This window comes from Hypomesus nipponensis, chromosome 12 (genome assembly GCF_054491055.1).
Source record: "Hypomesus nipponensis isolate SF chromosome 12, ASM5449105v1, whole genome shotgun sequence".
NCBI classification, from domain to species: Eukaryota; Metazoa; Chordata; class Actinopteri; order Osmeriformes; family Osmeridae; genus Hypomesus; species Hypomesus nipponensis.
In genome coordinates this window covers 12,967,673-12,987,185 of record NC_140372.1, presented here as the reverse complement: position 1 = coordinate 12,987,185, position 19,513 = coordinate 12,967,673, and the positions used below count along the sequence as shown (strand labels likewise).

The window sequence follows — 19,513 nt, the reverse complement described above, 5'->3', positions numbered from 1 at the left end:
TCTTCCTTTACCGCCTCTCGGCCTCCCTCCTCTTCTTCAGCACAGCCTGCCAATGCAGGCCTCAGAGTAAGTCCATTTCACAGTGATTAACACAAATGACAACATTTGTATGTGTCAAATATTAAAGTCATACTATTTGTCCTCAGCTTCCACTCTGTCTGCAGGCCGGCCCGTTACCAGGCCTCTTCCGTCACCTGCCACACAGCCAGGAGCCACTGACATCGACGAGGACGTGCTCGTGTTGGCCGGCGCGGAGATGGACTTGGAAGGTGAGGGGAAAAATAAATGCAATTCCATGTTATTACTCAAGTACAGTCGTTCCAAAAATCTAGTATTTTTGTCAATTGTATTTTTGTAATCTAGTATTTTTGTAATCTAGTATTTTTGTAATCTAGTATTTTTGTTACTCTAGTTCCCTTTCACAGCTCCTACCCCTTCTCTGCCTCCGCCACTGCAGTTGGCACCAGCAGCTGCACCTCGAACAGACCCCGTGGCACACTCATCTGGGGTAAGTGGCTGAAGCTGTCAGTATCATGCAAGTGTAAAAGTGGTAGATGTGTTCATTTAACCATCTATTATAAGTCTATGCTGTTGCATGTGTTCTGTGATGTTCATTTGTTCCAAACAGATTCTTCTGCCAGAGGCGTGGAAAAAGTCAATGCCAGTCGAGCAGCACGAGTGGGTGAGCAAGGCCCTCTTCAGCAAGACCGAGTTGCAACTCTGATGGTCTCCCCCGGGCCCCCCACAGACCCTGCTGCAACCACCTGCCTTTCCTGCCCCCTTCCATCAGCGCCCCTTCGTCCTGTGGATGCCCTACAGGATGTGGTCCTGCAAGCTGTGCTGCCCTGTCTGCAGCCACAATCCAACAGCTGCCAGGCTTTACAAGCCCCCACACCACCACCAGGAGCCAGGGCCAAAGCAGCACAGGAGGTGGAGGATGAGGCGCGGGCCCACGTCGTCTCCCAGGGCGGTGACCCCAGTACGGACCTGCTGGTGCTGAGCCAGCAATGGCTGCAGTTAGGGAAGTTCTGGGGCCAGACATTCAAGTGGCTACTGGAGAACAACGTGGGCTACACCCTCCCGCTCGTACACTCCCATCAGAAGGAGCGGGAGAGGAGCAGCTCTCAGTCGGCGCTCATGGCCAACAAGGACGCCCTCACCCGCTACGCACACGCCTTTCCTACCAAGGAGGCCGCTGTGCCCCCTGTAAGGCTGTCCCCAGCTCTGCCGAGGGAGGAGGAGGAGGGGCAGCTGGAGCAACTACCCCTGCTGCAAGCCCTCCTGCCCGCAGAGCCCCCTGATGACAGTGCTGAGGTAAATGATTGGCTATGTTTTATATGAACTGATTATCAACTAATATGAAAACGTGTGTGTTCTGTCTGTTGTTTCTACACAGTTGTGTCCCACCCGCTGGCGGGCCACACTCAGTACTGCTCAGCAGCAGTGGATCGGCCAGGTGCTCTTTACATGGAAGAACAACAAAGCGAAGGTTTGGCCAGATCTCCAGCTCTGGTACGAGCCTCCACAGCCCCAGCCGATCTACAACCAGCCACCCGCATCACCAGACCCCTTCTTTGCCTGACGGCCGTTTCTCTGGATGCCCCTTCACTTATGGGCATTCAAGCTGACATGCCCCCAGCCTGCCTGCACGGGCCACATGACCAAGGCTGGGGTGTACACAAAGACCATCCGGAAGGTCTTAGACATCGATACCTGGTATCTCATGGCCACTGAGTACCTGGCATGCTCTCGGTGTACGAAGAGGGTTGTGGCATGGTCACAGGGCATAGTGAGGCAGCTGGATGCAGCCCACCGCTGCTTGTTTCCAGCCATCCTCACGTACAAGTAAGCAGAAACCTCCAGAAACCAGTTTTTCCAATGCTTAATATTGTATTAGGTATAAATCATTTCTCATGTCTCACCCTCACTGTCCCTTTTCAAGTTGTCCTGTGACCTGCTGGTCGTTTCGATGCTGAGGGAGCGCGCTTTGGGGAACAGGGCCACTCAGCTCTACACAAAGCTATGCGAGAGCCACAGCGAAGCCTGGATGCGGAGCGCGATGCAGTACCTCGGCGAGTGGGGCAAGGGCAGGGCCAGTCTGCCGGTTTATCGCTGCGCGCGCGGTTCAACACCGCTGGAGTTGTTCCACCTCCACATAAACCAGTTAATCCCAGGTAATTGATTGACATACACCATCTTTTTTTCTTTGTTTTCTGTGTGTATAATCGGTTAAAGATAGATGTTTTGTTCTCTGTCTGATCGCACTACTTTCTCTTCCTCCTTCAGGAACATCAGCAAACGCCATACATTTCCAGGCGTTCCGGCTGGCTGGACTGGTGAGGTGGAACGAGAACCGTGCCGCAGCAGCAGTGGGGAGACGGGAGCAGCCTCTGCTCTCCTACAGTGGCCACCTGCAGCACTCCCTTAACCAGCTCAGCCAACGGGTGCTCGGTGTGAGTCTGGTTAAGGATCACACCGCCCCAAGGGAGTACACAGGTGTGTAATTTGAACATACTCCTCATCGGTCTCAGCCAGTCGGTGCCCCAGTTCGGCAAGTATAAGAGAATGTCATTTTGCTGGCTGACCAGTACGCCCAGCTGTTTCCCCGGGTGGTGGCTGCGGTCTGCGATCGGCGTGGGTTGGATGGGACCCTGGACCTGCCGCCGAGGGACGTAAGCTGGTGGGCTTTGGCACGCATTCCGCGGTGTCTTTCGCTGCCCTCTACGAGTCTGTGGACCAGCAGCATGCATCGTAAGTACCAACCTCGAAGTTGAAATGAAACAATTGTTACATGTAACCACTTAAGATTGTTGTCATGGGCAAAGTTACTGATTAAGTTACTTGATTTACTGACCATGATCATAAACTATAGTTACTTACTGCAATGTAAAGATTATTGAGAGTAAGCCTTATTTGAAGGAAAACAAGTTAACCGTTCTGATGTCTTTACATTATCCTACAGATACGTACAGTGGCTTAAGAAGCAGGTTTCGTGTCCAGGCTCTCAGATGTCGATGCTTATTGGGTACATCAAGAGGAGGGATGAGAAGAAAGCGTCTTCTTCCTTTACCGCCTCTCGGCCTCCCTCCTCTTCTTCAGCACAGCCTGCCAATGCAGGCCTCAGAGTAAGTCCATTTCACAGTGATTAACACAAATGACAACATTTGTATGTGTCAAATATTAAAGTCATACTATTTGTCCTCAGCTTCCACTCTGTCTGCAGGCCGGCCCGTTACCAGGCCTCTTCCGTCACCTGCCACACAGCCAGGAGCCACTGACATCGACGAGGACGTGCTCGTGTTGGCCGGCGCGGAGATGGACTTGGAAGGTGAGGGGAAAAATAAATGCAATTCCATGTTATTACTCAAGTACAGTCGTTCCAAAAATCTAGTATTTTTGTCAATTGTATTTTTGTAATCTAGTATTTTTGTAATCTAGTATTTTTGTAATCTAGTATTTTTGTTACTCTAGTTCCCTTTCACAGCTCCTACCCCTTCTCTGCCTCCGCCACTGCAGTTGGCACCAGCAGCTGCACCTCGAACAGACCCCGTGGCACACTCATCTGGGGTAAGTGGCTGAAGCTGTCAGTATCATGCAAGTGTAAAAGTGGTAGATGTGTTCATTTAACCATCTATTATAAGTCTATGCTGTTGCATGTGTTCTGTGATGTTCATTTGTTCCAAACAGATTCTTCTGCCAGAGGCGTGGAAAAAGTCAATGCCAGTCGAGCAGCACGAGTGGGTGAGCAAGGCCCTCTTCAGCAAGACCGAGTTGCAACTCTGATGGTCTCCCCCGGGCCCCCCACAGACCCTGCTGCAACCACCTGCCTTTCCTGCCCCCTTCCATCAGCGCCCCTTCGTCCTGTGGATGCCCTACAGGATGTGGTCCTGCAAGCTGTGCTGCCCTGTCTGCAGCCACAATCCAACAGCTGCCAGGCTTTACAAGCCCCCACACCACCACCAGGAGCCAGGGCCAAAGCAGCACAGGAGGTGGAGGATGAGGCGCGGGCCCACGTCGTCTCCCAGGGCGGTGACCCCAGTACGGACCTGCTGGTGCTGAGCCAGCAATGGCTGCAGTTAGGGAAGTTCTGGGGCCAGACATTCAAGTGGCTACTGGAGAACAACGTGGGCTACACCCTCCCGCTCGTACACTCCCATCAGAAGGAGCGGGAGAGGAGCAGCTCTCAGTCGGCGCTCATGGCCAACAAGGACGCCCTCACCCGCTACGCACACGCCTTTCCTACCAAGGAGGCCGCTGTGCCCCCTGTAAGGCTGTCCCCAGCTCTGCCGAGGGAGGAGGAGGAGGGGCAGCTGGAGCAACTACCCCTGCTGCAAGCCCTCCTGCCCGCAGAGCCCCCTGATGACAGTGCTGAGGTAAATGATTGGCTATGTTTTATATGAACTGATTATCAACTAATATGAAAACGTGTGTGTTCTGTCTGTTGTTTCTACACAGTTGTGTCCCACCCGCTGGCGGGCCACACTCAGTACTGCTCAGCAGCAGTGGATCGGCCAGGTGCTCTTTACATGGAAGAACAACAAAGCGAAGGTTTGGCCAGATCTCCAGCTCTGGTACGAGCCTCCACAGCCCCAGCCGATCTACAACCAGCCACCCGCATCACCAGACCCCTTCTTTGCCTGACGGCCGTTTCTCTGGATGCCCCTTCACTTATGGGCATTCAAGCTGACATGCCCCCAGCCTGCCTGCACGGGCCACATGACCAAGGCTGGGGTGTACACAAAGACCATCCGGAAGGTCTTAGACATCGATACCTGGTATCTCATGGCCACTGAGTACCTGGCATGCTCTCGGTGTACGAAGAGGGTTGTGGCATGGTCACAGGGCATAGTGAGGCAGCTGGATGCAGCCCACCGCTGCTTGTTTCCAGCCATCCTCACGTACAAGTAAGCAGAAACCTCCAGAAACCAGTTTTTCCAATGCTTAATATTGTATTAGGTATAAATCATTTCTCATGTCTCACCCTCACTGTCCCTTTTCAAGTTGTCCTGTGACCTGCTGGTCGTTTCGATGCTGAGGGAGCGCGCTTTGGGGAACAGGGCCACTCAGCTCTACACAAAGCTATGCGAGAGCCACAGCGAAGCCTGGATGCGGAGCGCGATGCAGTACCTCGGCGAGTGGGGCAAGGGCAGGGCCAGTCTGCCGGTTTATCGCTGCGCGCGCGGTTCAACACCGCTGGAGTTGTTCCACCTCCACATAAACCAGTTAATCCCAGGTAATTGATTGACATACACCATCTTTTTTTCTTTGTTTTCTGTGTGTATAATCGGTTAAAGATAGATGTTTTGTTCTCTGATCGCACTACTTTCTCTTCCTCCTTCAGGAACATCAGCAAACGCCATACATTTCCAGGCGTTCCGGCTGGATGGACTGGTGAGGTGGAACGAGAACCGTGCCGCAGCAGCAGTGGGGAGACGGGAGCAGCCTCTGCTCTCCTACAGTGGCCACCTGCAGCACTCCCTTAACCAGCTCAGCCAACGGGTGCTCGGTGTGAGTCTGGTTAAGGATCACACCGCCCCAAGGGAGTACACAGGTGTGTAATTTGAACATACTCCTCATCGGTCTCAGCCAGTCGGTGCCCCAGTTCGGCAAGTATAAGAGAATGTCATTTTGCTGGCTGACCAGTACGCCCAGCTGTTTCCCCGGGTGGTGGCTGCGGTCTGCGATCGGCGTGGGTTGGATGGGACCCTGGACCTGCCGCCGAGGGACGTAAGCTGGTGGGCTTTGGCACGCATTCCGCGGTGTCTTTCGCTGCCCTCTACGAGTCTGTGGACCAGCAGCATGCATCGTAAGTACCAACCTCGAAGTTGAAATGAAACAATTGTTACATGTAACCACTTAAGATTGTTGTCATGGGCAAAGTTACTGATTAAGTTACTTGATTTACTGACCATGATCATAAACTATAGTTACTTACTGCAATGTAAAGATTATTGAGAGTAAGCCTTATTTGAAGGAAAACAAGTTAACCGTTCTGATGTCTTTACATTATCCTACAGATACGTACAGTGGCTTAAGAAGCAGGTTTCGTGTCCAGGCTCTCAGATGTCGATGCTTATTGGGTACATCAAGAGGAGGGATGAGAAGAAAGCGTCTTCTTCCTTTACCGCCTCTCGGCCTCCCTCCTCTTCTTCAGCACAGCCTGCCAATGCAGGCCTCAGAGTAAGTCCATTTCACAGTGATTAACACAAATGACAACATTTGTATGTGTCAAATATTAAAGTCATACTATTTGTCCTCAGCTTCCACTCTGTCTGCAGGCCGGCCCGTTACCAGGCCTCTTCCGTCACCTGCCACACAGCCAGGAGCCACTGACATCGACGAGGACGTGCTCGTGTTGGCCGGCGCGGAGATGGACTTGGATATTCGTTTGTTCCTAACAGATTCTTCTGCCAGAGGCGTGGAAAAAGTCACTGCCAGTCGAGCAGCACGAGTGGGTGAGCAAGGCCCTCTTCAGCAAGGCCGGGACCCTCAAGACTGAGTTGAAACTCTGGTGGTCTCCCCCGGGCCCCCCGACTACCCTGCTGCAACGACCTGCCTCTCCTGGCCCCTTCCATCAGCGCCCCTCGTCCTGTGGATGCCCCACAGGATGTGGTCCTGAAAGCTGTGCTGCCCTGTCTGCAGCCACAAGCTTACAGCTGCCGGGTTTACAGGACCGTAGGGAGGGTCCTGGACAGAGACGGCTGGTACTACATGGGCACAGAGTACATGGAGTGTCGTCCCTGTGGCAGGAAGTGGGCTTCGTGGTCACCCGACATCATCCAGCAGCTGGGCATGGAGAAGAGAATGCTGTTCCCAGCCATCCTCACCTACAGGATGTTGTGCCTGTGTGTTGTTGTGCCTGTGTATGTTAGCCCAGTGTGAGAGGGGAGGGAGGGGGCTATATTTGAGAGCCTGTTCCCTGTTTTAATATCTGCTTTGTCAATTACAATTGTACAATTACAATAATGTAATCTAATTAGTAAATTGATCTAATCACAAGTTCCCCCTTTTTTTTCCTTCTCTTTTTCATGTAATCAAGATTGTCTTGCGACAAGAGGGTGATCGAGCAAATGTCTGGCCGCACTCTGGGCAATCTACTTTGACCGGGACTGCTACTCGGCGTCGGGCAAGTCCAAGACGTCTGAACTATTTTCAGACTAGGAAGAGCTGGTCGTCAGGCTGGACGTATGGCACTTCATGCGTCGCTTTGCTGCCGGCGTCACCACGGACAGCCACCTGCTCTACGGGGAGTTCATGCGACGGATCTCCTTCGCCATCTTCGAGAGGGACGGCGGCAATGTGGATCGCCTCTGCGAGGCAAAGCTGCCTGCGGGCACGCTCCCACCAAGCAGGAGATGGCACGCCACTGCCGCCAATGCACGCGCGGGGCGGCAGAGACCGAGCGGCTGCTGGAGGAGACCGTGCAGGCGTTCCTGGAGGCCAAAGACTCCATGGGCATCCCCCTGCTGGACAGGGCCAAGACGGAGGACATCTGGAGCACGCAGCGGCGCCACGTGAAATGCATCCAGGATCCATCCTGTACACACAGACGGGACAGCAGGTCAAGGGAGGAGTGGTGCTGCCCGTCTATCGATGCGCCAGGGGCTCCACGTCACTGGAGTCCTTCCATCTCCTCCTCAACAGGTTCATTCCTGGTAAGTGCTGTTATGTTGAACAGATGAATTTGAACTGCTTGTGTCACACACGCACACAAAAAAAAAAAGTTGTATCGTCTGACACATTTTCTCCCGTACATTTCTCAGGATCCAGTGCCAGTGCCATGCACTTCCAGGTGTACCTGTTGGAAGGTCTCACGCGATGGAACGAGGACCGTGGTCGCGCTGCCGTGCAAGGGGCGGATCACACAAAGACTTGCTACGCGGGAGAACTGCAGCACTCCTTCGAGCGGTTGACCCAGAAAATCTATGGTCTAACACTGGTGGAAAACTACACAAAGCCCAGGGAGTACACAGGTAACTGAGGCAAACTTTACGTCACATTTAATCTAAATGCCCAAAACCTGCACGCTGGAGCAGGTATTAAAGTCAATGTCTCCTCACAGGTGAGCTCATCGGCCTGGAGTACTTGTTCTCCCAGACAGGCCGCTGCAGGAGAGCATCTGGGCGGATCCCGACGTTCCGGATGCCCTGGCTGCCGTCGTGGATGGCATGGGCGACGAGCTGGAGGGTGAGGGAGTCGACTGCGACGACGAAACCTTGTTCTGCGAACCAGATGCCCGGCCAGACACTGCCCCCGTTGCCGCACCGGCTGCCGCCACTGCGCCCCTTGCAGCCGCCGACGAGGACCCAGATGTAAGCACAAGTGACACTTTTTGCTCTGAACCGGGCAGTCTAATTGTCTGTCCACTGAACGTGTGTCTAATTCGACCTTATTTTCACCCTCTCAATTACAGTACGCTCTTAGGCCCGATGGCGTTGCTGGCTTTCAGCATGTGGTCAACTTGGCCAAATGCCTGGTGGAGTTGCGCCACACCACGTACATCACGCAGAGGAAGGCCCGAGAGATAGTGGATCTCTGGAAAAAGCTGGGGGACACTGACAAAGGGCCTGTCTCTTACCCTCCGCGCCACAAGGACAGGCTCTTGAAGGGGAGGTTCAAGAGCAGCCACTCAAAGGCCTCCATCACTCCCGACGTGGACAGTCTCAAACGGTAAGTCCCAGCCACGGCAAATGATTCCAAATCCCAACAGTCCGTCCTCCTTCCCCTCTCTAATGTTAATTCTGTCTCGTTCCACTTACAGCTGCGTGCTCAGGGCAGCCAGCAGGCCGGCGCAGAGACCAGACTTAAGCCGGCTGGTGGAGACCGTCTGGAGCATCCAAAAGGAGGGCCGTCGACTACTGGGGGTCAAAGTAAACCGCTGGTCAGCCGTGATGAGGGACTACGCCATCATCAGGGACTCGGTCATTAACTGTCGCCTGGTCATGGCCAACACCCGTCTTCAGCTGTTCGAGGTGAACCAGCGGACCCTGTCACAGTGGTGAGTCATTTACTGTTTCTTTTCTGTGAGTCAACGACAGTATTGTTATCTATCTGCGTGACATAAGCCGCGAAGATTACTAGGCTCATTACTAATGGCACTTGTGTTTTGTCCCTCCCTCCCTCCCTCCCGGCACATGGACCGTTGCAAGGCCAATGAGCAGCAGGTGCTGCTCCAGTCGGTGGACCAGCCCTCCGCCACTGCAGTGTCTGCAGCACCACTACCTGCAGCCATGCAGCTACCTCAGTCTGCAGAGCAGCCAGACAACCCCCGTCCCTACGTCAATCCGAAACCGCAGCAACCTCAGGTCGAGGCCCAAGGTGACCCAAACAGCAGAGTGTCTTCCAGGACGACGCTATGGCAGAGGAAGAGGGAGCTGGACCAGGCTGCGTCGACCGCTACGACTGCCACCACTGTTTTGACTCTACCTTGCAGGAAGGAGAAACGTGTCTGAACCTTCAATTGCCGTCTCTGGTCAGCCAAAGACCAAGGCGTTTGGCCACAGCCGCTTTAAGTCCGAGAACTTCTGCTTGTCCACAGCTGGGCGCTCGGTGGAAGAGTGGCTGGCCGAGAAGAGGAGCAAAACGTAGCTGTTTGACACTGCAATACCAGCACACAGGCACCAAGCCCTACCTGCAGGCAACAAGCTCTGCCCGCAGCAAGGCCCAAACAGCCAGCGCTGAAAAAGGCTGTTGGGCGCGGGGACGGCCCGAATTGTCATGTTTTGTAGTGTGTCACTGTTGTTCAATAGTAAGCATTGTGAATGTTTAATCTCTTTTTTGTGATTGCTTTTTGGGGGGGTTTATTCAATTTTTACTCCTCTAGTGAGTTTTTCTGGGAGTTGTCTTCATTGAGGGTTTAGGTTGGTTGAGGGGCTGTTCTCTGGCCGTATGTGAAGCCCTCTGACATTGCTTGCAGAAAGGGCAATACTAATACATTTTGATTGGATTTTGAATATGTTTCTTTTTAACTACTATTGGAAATTCCAACCACTAATTTGTCTACCCTTGTTCTTCTGTTGTCAATCTGAAACTCACACTGCACTACCAGCACACAGGCAACAAGCCCTACCCGCAGCATGCAGGCAACAAGCTCTGCCCACAGCAGTGCCCAACAAGCCAGCCCTGAAAAGGGCTGTTGGGCGCGGGGACGGCCCGAAATGTCATGTTTTGCAGTGTGTCACTTTACGGTTCAATAGAAAGTATTGTAAATTTGAAGTCTATTTTTGTGATTGCTTTTTTTCTTTTTATACTGTGGTGAATTCAAACCACAGTAATTTTTCTAACTAGGATTTTCTGTTGTCAATCTGAGACACACACTGCACTACCAGCACACAGGCACTAAGCACTGCAGGTAACAAGCTCTGCCCGCAGCTCTGCCCAACCAGCCAGCCCTGAATAATCTGTTGGCAATGGCTGTGGCCAAACTCCTTCCTTTTGGGCGATGGCAGATCTTGCAGGGGAAAGCTCTGGGGTATCTGCCCTGCCTCTGACACTGGAGCTGACCCGCTGGCCTCAGCGGCTGCCCTCTGCCTCTTCCTCAGATCTGTCAATCTCGAAAGCGGGAGTGGCGCTGCCAAGGCGGCCACCGCTTGCTCTCCTGCCTGCAGAGAGAGGAAATGAAAAAGCATGTACAGGTAATCAAATGGAAAAGGAAAAAAATGGATGCATACATTTGTGCAGGTGTGGATTCTGCATGCACCTTTAAAAAGGGTCCAGTTACAGGTCATGAAATTGACTGGAGGCTGGGATCTCTTCCTCGCAGAAAAAGACTTGTTAATCCTCACCAACATTGGGCAAAGACAATATTCACACTTTCAACCAAGCTTACTTGTCGGTGGTGGACTGGGAGGCTGGGGGTCCGGAACTGGCTTGGAGGATTTTGTTTTCTTGGATCTTTTCCTTTCTAAAAAACAAAGACTTATGTTAATCTTCACCAACATTGAGCACAGACAATTTTCACACTAGATTCACACTTTCAACCAAGCTCACTTTTGTTTGGTAATATTGGAGGCCACCATGGAGCATAAAACGTTTTCACTGGAGGGGGTATTGATGGGTCATGAGAACTTAACAGGTCTCATGCTGGCTGTGTCCATCGTCCATGGTCAAAGTCCTTGAGTATTCTGTATTTATCTCTTTCTCCTGTCCTGACAAAGGAATGTTGACATGCCAATTATTTCAAGGTTCCTTTCCCTCAAAACAAGACTATCCTCACTACACAATGGCTCCTAATTGCAGGTGAGCCATTCAGGTGGCTAGCCCCCTTACATTCTTCAGTTCTAGGTCTACCTACATTGAGATGCTAATAACCTCGATCCCCATGGCGTCTTATGAATCAAATTGTCTGTAGCAAGGGTGGGAGGGACTGGCAATGACCCCATGTAGTACACAGACAAGCGACAGTAATTCCAGATGACTTGTTTACACAGATGGCAAGTTTCAATCCATATTTAGCTCATTTAAGACAGCAAGCCAGCTAGGTCACATCAACCTATACTATGATGAGTAGCTAGCGGTATGATTTCAGTGCCAACTGTACACAGTCAAACGTAACTTATTTCACAATTATCTGCTATGCCACTATCGTTTACAAACGGCACGTTACACATCGAAAGAAAGAGGCGAATGTCAGCTTTCTAGCCAGCTACAGCTTACGTTACTTTACAGACGTTTTGAGTGTGTTTTACCTGAAACGTTCGGCGATTTAACTTACTAGCAATGGATTTAGACGGCTACAGGTTGAACTTGGCAATGGCGGTTTTTTAAGTGAGGCGGCGGGGGGGGGGGGGGGGTCAGCAGGCCAAGTATACACAAGTTTACGCGCCAAAACCGGGGGGGGGGGGGGGGTCGCCATAACTCTACACATGCAATTAATTTCCGCCGGAAGTGGTTTGCACAGCGTCTGCCGGTGTAAACACAGCGATGTCTATGCTAGCTTGGGATCACGGTTCTACTACTTTGACATACTTGTCGTTTTGACATTTACTACTGGATAAGTTGCCAACGTTGTCGCATGTACTTGTGCATAACGTCGTCGACATACTTTTAAGTACATTTTAGAGTAGATTCATAGTTAAAAAGCTTTGCTTTTAACATGGAGCAAAGGCAATGTCAGAAAATGACTTTGGTCGGTGATTCGTAAACACATTCGTTAACATTTGTTGCCTAGCTCTTCAATCTCTCAGCAAAATGTAGGCTAATTATTTGGCTAAAGGATGCCACACGTATCAGACAGAACTTGTTCTATAAATTCGTAGCCCGACATTAAAACCCTTTATAGATGGTTGACTGATAGCGTTGTTGTACCCAGTCAAAGGAATAAACACACAGGAACTTCATGATCATTCAATGGTCTTGCCAGTTATCCTGGCAAAACATGTAGCATAATGTTCCTTTTTTATTGCCAGGACACGGTCCAAGTAGCCTAAGCATACGCAAGATTGAAAGCTAATTTGTTTGGAATTTCTAGGCTATACTTGATGTTACATGTTGATGTTCAACCTATTCAATTTAACAACTTCAGAAGGACAAGACAGGCAGTACACTGTTATCCTTATTTATGTGGCTTGTCACTGCCTGAAGTGCCTACATATCTATCTATTCTTCCTATGAACCCGGTTATGACTACTTTAAACAAGTAGCGGTTGGCTACACCTCATGCCGGGCTTATACAAATGTGTGTATTGGCACTTTGAAAAGGTTGAATTATTATATCCACATATCAATGTATAATTATTAAATCCACTGCAACAATAGGACAAAGGAACACCAACAAAATGTGAAGCCTACAAACAATGAGCATACTACTGTAGTATAACTGTAACAGGCTTAGAGCTGCAACAAACGCTTATTATTATTGATAATCGACTAATCTAACGATTAGATCCATTAGTCGACTAATCATCTATTTTTTTTCATTGATTAATCAGAATGCTTTGAACGATTATTCAGCTTTTGCAATTTGTTAAAACATTGAGTTATACTTATTCTAACTAATAAATAAAACCAAGAAATGTAGCCTGGCTGCCAGCCCAACTTCTCCCCACCCACAAAAATATTTGGTCGGGAAGTTGGGTCGGGAAGTTGGGTCTGGAGGGTCTCGTATTGGGAACTACATAAAACCAGGATCTGGGCGGACCAATTAAATTGCCAGGGCGGGCATTATACGATGGACAGATGATCAACAACGTCACAAGAGCCCTTGGGTTGAATTAGTTTTCAACAAACAACATATTACGTTGCTCTGATTGGTTGTAGGTCTATCCAATTGAGCGTAGAGGCATTTGTTTTACAAGTTTGGTTTGGTTGAAACACGCCCCGTAGTCACAGCCCAACGGAGAGTTCAGACTCATATTCTGACTAGAATTATGAGTATGACAACGTCAGGCTACAAGAAATCACTTCAGCTTTTGAAAAAAATATTTGTATTGCACTTTGAACCAACTGAACAGGCTATTACATCTCTTTGTCCAATTTTGTCCAACCTAAATAAAAAATCAAGTCTCTTGTAAGACAACAGGGTTCTGTTCAATGAAAAACAGTGAGTAAACGTGTAATTTCTGGACTGGCTTTTTGCTTGTCTCATTACAATCATCGTATACACTGTTCTGTCTAACTGCTGTCTGTGGACATGTTGCTACGGTGTTGGTATTCGTGAAATACTGCGTAATTTGTTATTATAAACTGGTGTAGCTAACTAGCCATCCAGCTTGAGCACACTCACCTCTTGCCGTTTCCATCTCCTCTCGTGCGGGGATGCTTTCGTTTTAAATGTTCATGCATGCACGTTGTGCTACCATGGAAAACAAGTTCCGCCTTACACACATTACATATTACAGTATTTTTAGTTGAATCTTTGGTGAAACCTTCCCACACATGACTAACAGGCCCGTTTGCACCCTAAAATGTTTTCTGCTGTTTTATTATATTGGATAGCATACGGGAGGGCTGCATTAGTCTACCGCTACAGCGCCGCACTGGTCAAATCACGTTATTGCGGGCACTTACAATAGGTCCTATGAGATCAAACGATTTGTCGACAATTTTTTAATGCCGACATCGTTGATAACGTTGACTAATTGTTGCAGCCCTAAACAGGCTAGAGGCAATTCTAGGTTTTAAAACTGGTCGTAGCACTCTAACCACTCGTTCAGGTGCTTTCTCGAGTGTTTGCAACCAACTACTGCACACGTAGTAGATGATAATGAAATAAAAAAGCAGAAGGTTCAAAATTTAGGGGAGAAAATGGCTACCGAATGTAAGGCCGAATCCCAATACTCCCCCTTATCCCTTCCCCTTCCCCCTTACCCTAAGGCCTACATAGCCCTAGGAAATGGGACACCACTTGGTTACAGGTATGTCATCTAGCACGTATCAATATCTCCAAAGCAAGTAGTGTTATGCACTGATATTAAAACGTAGACATGCGAGTCAGAGAAATGCAGGACTGTTGTGCAATTCAGCACTGTTACATTAGTGCAATTCAGCACTGTTACATTAGAGTAACAAACTAGCGATTTTTAGAAACGTTTCGATTTGAAAAATGGTTGCATATATATGTTCAGGACTGTGTATAACACAAAACACTGTCATCATTTTTTTATCAATTAATTAAGCTGAAAATATTACATTTATCGGACTCTGGATGATCTGGCCGCCATTGTTGCCGGTCGCGCAGGATTCACATAGTCCTAGGTTTCAAGTAAGCTCCCGATCTTACTTGGTTTTACCCCTTAGTCTTAGCCCTTCCCCTAGCTCAAAAAGAGTATTGGGACACCACTAGCTCTCACGGAACTCGCAAAATTAAGGGGAAGGGGTAAGGGGGAGTATTGGGATTCTGCCTAAGCATCTTATGGTGGGGCCCAGTAAGAGACTGCATGTAGGTCTAAAATGGCTGCCAAAAGCAGACCCGTGTATCACCTGGTCAGGTAAGATTGTATGGAGGCCCAAACCTGCCATATTTACAAATGACTGAATGAATAAATAAATGTCCACATCCATGCATTTAGACAAATAAATTAATACATGTACAATTGTCAATCAATATTACCTTATAATTTACATTCATTCATTCCTGTATTTCTTCTTCTCAATATGTTAATGAGATGTGTCAATCAAAATAGGTAGGCCGTATTTGACACCATTGGCTAATCGTTTAACGCTTTGTATTCGATTATGTAGCCTTAAATCCATCCTTGCTGTCATGGACAACATAGCCTACATGGACAGGCTGGCCGACCTTGTTGACAAAGATTTAATTCACCATATGATATTTGGATAAACAAACATGTTATAAAGATTTTACTAAGTTAGTTGTGGGCTATCACTTAACACCCAACTTCACTACGCTGACCGGCAAACCATGTGTTTACCCAGATAAAAACGATATCCGATCAATTTCAAAATGTAAACATTTTAAAATAAAAAATCCTGATTGTTTATTGTCAAACCAACATTTGTCATGTGTGTAAGAGCGAGATAGACGATCTGTCATAGCCCCCAATCAAGCAGAAGAGAAATTTTTGAAGATTGACGACACAAAGTAAATCATCGAAGATGAAAAGTAGCTTAGTTCTAAATGGAGTTGTATGCCCCACAGCACATATTTTACAAAGACTACGGCAACAAAAGCCAAACGTTGCCACGTTATGTTGGGAATGGGATGCCGTTGCGACGGTTGTTGGAGCAACACGTTGCCTAAATAGTCTGTAGCCTATGCCATGTTTATGTACCATGTCAGCTTTACATGTATAAAAGGAAAGCTCAGAGAAGGTGAAAGGCTTGGTGACCGGCATGGAGAAATGCGCTTCTAGTGTGAACAGCATCGCGCCATTCAAAGCATATTGTGGCGCTCCAGGGCGCTTCGCAGCCTGTGTGTCCCAGGCGTTAGCTAGATTGAATCTATGGCTCTGGATTGATTGCAATGCCTGAACATCAGTTTCCATGCCTACTGGCCTCCTCTCATTACCATATTGGGAACAATGAATGAATGAATAAATAAATTAATACATCAATCAATCAATCATTAAATAAATCAATAAATGAATACATAAATGAATACAAAAATAAATACATACATACATAAATGTAAAATATATGTAACTTGATTGACAATTGTGCATTAATTCATATATATACTAGTTTATTTCTGTCTAAATGCATGGATGTGGTCATTTATTCATTCATTCATTTATAAATATGGCAGGTTTGGTCCTCCATAAGATTGAGGGGAACAAAATGGAAGTCAACCGCTGAGCACGTGTCGGGCTCCTTGAGGGAGAGAATGTGCTAGGCCTCAAAGGCCGTAAGGGAGACCAAAACCACTAACAGTCAATAGAGAAAAATAAATACAATTAACATGGAGAGAATCTGATACAGTGTAAATAAAAAATAATATAAACAGTAAAAAATTAAGGGAAAGGATGATCCTTTAACCGATAATATCCATGTGGACGGAATAGGCTAGGTAAATAAAGCTAGCGCCATAGCACTGGGCCCGGAGATTCTTATTAACGTGTCCCAAGAGTGGGGGTACAATTACAAAAAGAGTCATAATAACAATACACAGTGAAAGACAAGGGGAGACATAATGGGTTGGTGTATAACGTATGGGAGAAATAAATGTATGAAGCTATGTGTAATTAATAATGTTATGAAATCAGTAGGAGGCCTACACAAGCTAGCCCGTGGGATCGGAGGCTTATGGCTAAAGACGGAGCACGCACGGACAAATGGGTAACAAGCGCAGTAACAAGATAAAACGCAAACATTGATGGATAAATAGACAAATTTGAAAATTCTATGATTATTGTAAATTTTAGGAAACTTACTGGAAAGCAACAGAGGCCGTGTATGGATGGCTCGTGAGGGAGCAGGCGGTGGCCCCGGGAGACCCACGGAAGATCCAGGCAAGGGTCGAGGACGTAGACGAGGTTGTCAGAAGAGTTCTTTTAAAGAATAATAAAAAATGGAAATATGAAAAATATTTTCGTTTTTTCAGGAACATGAGTTAAACGGAGGTCGTAGAACACGGAGTGGTCGGTGAGAATAATGAAAATGTGGTTAAAGATAATATAATTAGTCTAATTGAAGCGAGAAACAAAGTTATCTGAGGTTAAGTAAAGCTAAGCGGACTGGAAATGAATCCAAACGTTTAACAGCAAACAGAACTGGAAATAAATCCAAGCAAAGGTAATCTAAGGTGCACAAGGGCAATATTTATGGAAGTATTGAAGCTCTGAATCAAAATGGAGGACCAATACACAAATATCAGAGCCTGCTAATATAGACAAGTGCGGATGGAAGGTCCAATCAGGTGTAGGGGGCGGGAGCTTGGGTAACAGGTGCGTGGGATTGAAGGCAAACCCTTAATTGACACAACAAGGCCGGGGGCCCCTTCGTCGTAGGGGTTGAAGCTAAGTTAATCAATAGTCCCTTTAGCCCGTTAACAGTAGCGAGCTAACTGAGAACCGCAAATATCGGTTCGTCGACGGCTGATCCGCATCCAAATCATGTGGTTAATTTCAATCAGGCTAAACTTATCAAGGCAAGTGCACGGGCACGTCCTACTTCAAAAGGCAAGAAGGTCGATCACCAAACCCGTGATTTTGTAACGGTATGATGGCGGAAAAGACGAAATAGAGAGCGGTGATATTCTCGCCATCTGAGCAAACTATTATAATGAGTCTACGAAGACAATAAGCATATTATTATGGCTAAATCAAACAGCGCCACCGCTGCCAGAGCAAGCTTGGCAAAAAAAATGCCGATAAACTAATTGCGTATTTTGGTAAAATGTATAGCCTATGCTCATCTTTAGTGGCTTATTACCCCGATCAATCAGATCACATTTCTTTTAAGACGAATCCAGCGTTTGAATTGGTTGGCTAAGTGAAACAAGCACTTTTGGGGCAGTAGCCATGGGTCAAATATGTGAAACAGGTTTAACTTGGCAAGGGCGTTCTTTTAAGACGAATCCAGCGTTTGGATCGGTTGGTTATGTGAAACAAGCATTTTCGGGTCAGTAGCCATAGGTCAATTATGTTAAACAAGTTTAACTTGCATGGGCGTTCTATTAAGACGAATCCAGCGTTTGGATCGGTTGGTTATGTGAAACAAGCACTTTCGGGGCAGTAGCCATAGGTCAATTATGTGAAACAAGTTTAATTTGGCAAGGGCGTTCTTTTAAGACGAATCCAGCGTTTGGATTGGTTGGTTATGTGAAACAAGCACTTTCGGGGCAGTAGCCATAGGTCAATTATGTGAAACAAGTTTAATTTGGCAAGGGCGTTCTTTTAAGACGAATCCAGCGTTTGGATTGGTTGTGTGACCGCTGTCCTCCGTCCTCCAACTCAACCACTCGTCACACGCAGTTAGGGATGATGGACAGTTTATTTCTGCAACGGAATAATGCACGTGTCGGGGTTTCGCTGAGAAATGGTTTCTAAACCGACAGACATTCTCCCCAATTCTGTGCTAACAGGCCCAGAATTCCACAGTTTTGCTGCTGACTGCATTACGTTCCGCTAATTACAACAAAAGGCCAGTAGATGGCGTGAACTCCCAATATTATGCAGTAATTTAACTACATATTCACATCGTTACAGTTGGTTATGTGAAACAAGCACTTTCGGGGCAGTAGCCATAGGTCAATTATGTGAAACAGGTTTAACTTGGCAAGGGCGTTCTTTTAAGACGAATCCAGCGTTTGGATTGGTTGGCTAAGTGAAACAAGCACTTTTGGGGCAGTAGCCATGGGTCAAATATGTGAAACAGGTTTAACTTGGCAAGGGCGTTCTTTTAAGACGAATCCAGCGTTTGGATTGGTTGGTTATGTGAAACAAGCACTTTCGGGGCAGTATCCATAGGTCAATTATGTGAAACAAGTTTAACTTGGCATGGGCGTTCTGTTAAGACGAATCCAGCGTTTGGATCGGTTGGTTATGTGAAACAAGCACTTTCGGGGCAGTAGCCATAGGTCAATTATGTGAAACAGGTTTAACTTGGCAAGGGCGTTCTTTTAAGACGAATCCAGCGTTTGGATCGGTTGGTTATGTGAAACAAGCACTTTCGGGGCAGTAGCCATTATGTCAATTTTGTGAAACAGGTTTAACTTTGCAAGGGCGTTGTTTTAAGACGAATTCAGCGTTTGGATTGGAATAAGCCTACTTTGGGTCTATAAATACAGTGTTAAGTCACTTATTAATTGATGGCAAAGTTTCCTGTTAACATAATTGATTTGAATTGAAGGCAAAGCAAGGCAAGTTTACAGTTTTTGAATGACCCATCTCAGAGTAGCTTTATAGAACGTACGGTTACTGTATTGAAGAAAAAAAAGAGACATAACATAATTGCTGCAGTAAAGGCTTCATTTGCAACAGGGCAAGAAATATGCAATATAGCTTCCATTTACAGTATTACCCGAGCTCTGGCCCTTCTCTGAGAGCCACCACACATTCTAACTCCTCTCCCTTGTCCCTCTCCCTTGTCCTTGTCTTCCTCTCCCTTGTCCTGA

General features: G+C 47.7%; 2 protein-coding genes and 1 long non-coding RNA gene across 6 annotated transcripts; 2 read left to right on the top strand and 1 right to left on the bottom strand.

Annotated features, from left to right (window-relative positions):
• Positions 1 to 1,969: 1,969 nt before the first annotated feature.
• On the top strand, positions 1,970 to 4,761 carry LOC146261229 (uncharacterized). The gene is made up of 7 exons (XM_084668605.1): positions 1,970 to 2,174; positions 2,287 to 2,496; positions 2,589 to 2,751; positions 2,963 to 3,125; positions 3,187 to 3,328; positions 3,472 to 4,373; positions 4,456 to 4,761. The coding sequence occupies exons 1-7, from the start codon at positions 1,970 to 1,972 to the stop codon at positions 4,639 to 4,641; spliced, it is 1,971 nt and encodes a 656-aa protein (XP_084524731.1). The 3' UTR covers positions 4,642 to 4,761.
• LOC146261228 (uncharacterized) lies at positions 4,757 to 10,038 on the top strand. 4 transcript variants are annotated; one of them, XR_014724755.1, is made up of 7 exons: positions 4,757 to 4,904; positions 5,002 to 5,233; positions 5,342 to 5,551; positions 5,644 to 5,806; positions 6,018 to 6,180; positions 6,261 to 7,655; positions 7,764 to 8,167. XR_014724755.1 is itself a non-coding variant. In XM_084668011.1 (7 exons), the coding sequence occupies exons 4-7, from the start codon at positions 8,169 to 8,171 to the stop codon at positions 9,418 to 9,420; spliced, it is 909 nt and encodes a 302-aa protein (XP_084524137.1). In that variant the 5' UTR covers positions 4,757 to 5,806; positions 6,018 to 6,180; positions 6,261 to 7,973; positions 8,063 to 8,168; the 3' UTR covers positions 9,421 to 10,038. The 4 variants fall into 4 exon arrangements, 3 of the variants coding, with proteins under 3 accessions (XP_084524137.1, XP_084524136.1, XP_084524135.1); XM_084668011.1 differs by adding exons at positions 8,414 to 8,670; positions 8,762 to 8,998; positions 9,150 to 10,038 and having other exon boundaries at positions 4,757 to 5,806; positions 6,261 to 7,973; positions 8,063 to 8,312; XM_084668010.1 differs by having other exon boundaries at positions 6,279 to 8,167.
• A 422-nt stretch (positions 10,039 to 10,460) lies between these two features.
• On the bottom strand, positions 10,461 to 17,234 carry LOC146261227 (uncharacterized). The gene is made up of 4 exons (XR_014724757.1): positions 16,830 to 17,234; positions 10,990 to 11,147; positions 10,829 to 10,903; positions 10,461 to 10,601 (listed from the first exon to the last, which is right to left on the bottom strand). It is a non-coding gene; the product is annotated as an uncharacterized LOC146261227 (long non-coding RNA).
• Positions 17,235 to 19,513: the final 2,279 nt, after the last annotated feature.